General features: G+C 35.2%; 1 protein-coding gene across 1 annotated transcript; it reads left to right on the forward strand.

Annotated features, from left to right (window-relative positions):
* Positions 1–1,405: 1,405 nt before the first annotated feature.
* On the forward strand, positions 1,406–3,389 carry LOV1 (NAC domain containing protein 35). The gene is made up of 3 exons (XM_022865199.2): positions 1,406–1,799; positions 1,897–2,165; positions 2,553–3,389. Exons 1-3 carry the CDS (start codon positions 1,532–1,534, stop codon positions 3,261–3,263), a joined length of 1,248 nt encoding a protein of 415 aa, XP_022720934.1. The 5' UTR covers positions 1,406–1,531; the 3' UTR covers positions 3,264–3,389.
* The last annotated feature ends 323 nt before the right edge of the window (positions 3,390–3,712 follow it).

A 3,712-nucleotide genomic window follows, 5' to 3' on the forward strand; every position in this document is an offset into this window, starting at 1 on the left:
AAAACTTCATTAACTTATTTATCTTTATCTTAGTAAAATGGTAAAAAAAACCATCAAATAAAAATTCAATAATTATTTAAGCTCCTAATATTTTATTATAATCAATCAAGCTCTAAATTTTTTAATTTGGATCAATTGAACTTATTAAACATCTATTTTTACCTTAATTAAACCATTGATTAAACGAAAATAGATATTGACGATTAATAAATTTTCATCTTAATAAGAACTCAATTAGTAAAAATAAATGTTGATTGCAATAAACCAATAAAAACTTAAATGATTATTAATTTTGTTGTCTTTCTTTACTCTCTCCCTTATGACTCTAATGAAACCCTTAACTAATTCAAATGTTTATTTCATTTTGTTTCGCTGGTTACCCCTAAACCATTAGATTGTAAACAGCAAGGGAAATCTAATCAGCCTAACATGGTGCCCACAATTACCAGTAGCCCCCCAAATTAATCCACCATCCAACTATAGTACTTCTATATAAATCTTTGATTTCGAAAAGGAAAATGAAGAAGAAAATAAAGAGAATGACTAATAATGAATGTGTGGAAAATGAGGCTGTAAAACCAAAAAGTAACTAAGCTTAGCAATGCATTGTTCTTATATACATATAAGTAAATTCGGATATGGATTCAAATGGAGCAATAGGTATTTATGGTTATCTTCAAAAATTAAAAAGTAAAAAAAAAAATGAAAAATTTCATTGAAAATTTTTTCTATCGATAAAATTAATAAATCCATAAATAATTTTTTATATATATTATATGCGAACGGTAAATTGGCATAGCTAAGTTTCCCTCACAGTAATAAGCACTGCATGAGAGACCTAAGGTAAGAGTGAAACTACAAAAATTTAATGGTTTCATCTTGAAGCCATAGTTGTCCCAGGTATACTCAGATCATTTAGCTCATTTGGATGATGAATCATTATTTACTCAAAGAATATGGATCTTTATAGTAATTTCTTTTTTTTTCAAATAAAAAAAAACTAAATAATGATTTCTTTTAAAAGGAAAACAATAAGATTTTTTATATTGATGAAACTGATAAATTGAGCACAATACATATTTTGATCATATGATCTGAGAAAAAAAATAAGAACTTGAGTTTGAAATAAGGTAGATATATATAAAGTATTAAACTGTTAAATTTATTAATTTTTATAAAATAAGAAAAAAAATAGAATATATATAAATCTATGGTGGAAGAAAGGTCCAAGGGCACCGCTAATGGTTGTGGCCACCCTGTCCTCCTTTTGACATGTCATTTTCTAATCTTAAACACCTTATGTAGATCTTTCTTTTCTACTCACCTTCTCAATTTTTGTCTTCTCTCTTCCTCTCTCTCTCTCTCTGTGATTTAAAGACAGATAGAAAATTTAACCTTTCTCTTATCTCACCTACCATTTGCACCACTCGATTCGTACAAAGCTGCCTCTCAGAGTATAAAAAGGGTTGAGGCCAACCCAAAGGAGGAGCTGATTATGAGTCATATATAGTTTGTTGGTTTGATTTAGTTTATGGCAATAGCAGCAGCAGCAACCATGAGCAACGACCCCAATGATAATACCAATAACGTCGACGTTGACGACCACAACAACAGCAGCAACAGCAGTAAGGACAAAGATGACCATGAGCATGATATGGTCATGCCTGGCTTTCGTTTCCATCCTACGGAGGAAGAACTTGTAGAGTTTTACCTTCGCCGTAAGGTTGAGGGCAAGCGCTTCAATGTTGAACTCATTACTTTTCTTGATCTATATCGCTATGACCCTTGGGAGCTTCCTGGTAAAACTAAATACCCTTGTTTCCTATATTATATATAGCTGTTTCTAGCTACAAAAATCACTTTGATTGATGATTTATTTAATTTTATGGGCATCAGCCATGGCAGCGATTGGGGAGAAAGAATGGTTCTTCTACGTGCCAAGAGACCGAAAGTACAGAAACGGAGATCGACCAAATCGTGTTACGACTTCTGGCTACTGGAAGGCAACAGGAGCTGACCGCATGATTCGAGCAGAGAATTCTCGGTCAATTGGCCTCAAGAAAACCCTAGTTTTCTACTCTGGAAAAGCTCCCAAAGGCATCCGAACTAGTTGGATTATGAACGAGTATCGCTTGCCTCACCACGAAACTGAACGCTACCAAAAGGTATCCATCTCTCTCTTTAGCATCACGCAGCCAGTTTACACTAAACCCTACTTTTCTATTGCTCCTAAAAATGCTTTTCAACTTCAATTGTGAGTCCCAAAGTTTCAGTTTCAGTAAACCAGGTGGATCCAAAAGCACCATGATTAGTGAAAGTTGAGTTTCCACTCTTAGTTGTTGTTTTTAGTTGATTTCTTTATTAATTAAATCTTTTTTTTAATATCTGAACTGAGAGGAGCATGCATGAACTTGATTTCTGTATTAATTACATGTATTGAATACTGCTGCTTGTTGTCATAACCGCAACCGATGCTCAACGTCCGAAAACTTTTGATTTAGGCTTCCATGATATCGCTTCGTCCTTCATCAGCTACTTATTTTCTTTTTCAGGCAGAAATATCGCTTTGCCGCGTGTACAAGAGAGCTGGAGTGGAAGACCACCCTTCACTCCCACGTTGTCTTGCAACAAGGCCATCGGCCTCATCGAGAGGACAGCTGCAGTCACAAAAGAAATATCCTCAGGATGCTGCTCAACAGTTAGCCATGGAAAGGTTTCAAGCTTTCGGAGGAGGACAATCACAATCACAACAAATAGAGATTGAAAAGATAAGTGAGACTGATGGAAGCAGTAGTAGTACTTCTGATCATGTTACAACGGCTCTCCGACTTTCCAAGCAGAATGTGTACCGTCCGATGGTTCCTATAAGCACAACACTTGGGTTACCATCTGGATTAATTGAAGAGGAAGGATTGTTCTTAAATCATCAGTCTAAGCAAGGCTGCAGCTCTTTACTTCCCAATTGCACAACTCTCTTTCCAATAGGCTCTTCTTCTGTTTCCTCAAACGTTGTTGACGATCTCCACAGGCTAGTAAGCTACCAACAAGCTACAATGAATCAGCATCAATACTACAGTACTGATCATCATCAACAACAACAACATCAATGCGAGTTTTCTATGTTGCCCCCACAATCACAGGCACAGCAGCTTTCTCTGAATATGCTACCCAGCTCACTTCCAACTGCCTTCTCGGACCGGTTGTGGGAGTGGAATCCAATCCCAGAAGCAAATAGGGAGTACAACATCAATCCCTTCAAGTAGCCTGTGTAGTGTACTGCATGCATATACCATTCATATATATTCTGTATGTTGCTACTACTCCTTAATTTCTCTGCTTTTATTTTCACCATCTCATGAGTAGTGCTAGCTAGCATTCAGATATTATAACTCATATCCATCAGTACTCTTTGTTTGTTTCTCTATTAGGGTTTTGGGTTTTTATGAGAGGTTGTTTGATTCACTTAAGTAATCACTTCTTGCTGGGATTTAGCTAGATAGGGTAGTGCAACAGCCCCAGGCTCCAACTTAAAGAAGAGATATGTACTATTATTATCACTTTAGAGATCATATATTGTGTAGATCCTGATGACAAAATTATGTTTCCAGATGCAATTGAATCTAGTTAAATTACTTACAAAAATCTTTTTTTGAGAATTAAAACCGTAGGATTTGAATCTTGATTATTAGAACTAAAAATTTAATATTTTACC

This window comes from Durio zibethinus, chromosome 8 (assembly GCF_047325235.1).
Source record: "Durio zibethinus cultivar Kanyao isolate XHJ-2024 chromosome 8, ASM4732523v1, whole genome shotgun sequence".
NCBI classification, from domain to species: Eukaryota; Viridiplantae; Streptophyta; class Magnoliopsida; order Malvales; family Malvaceae; genus Durio; species Durio zibethinus.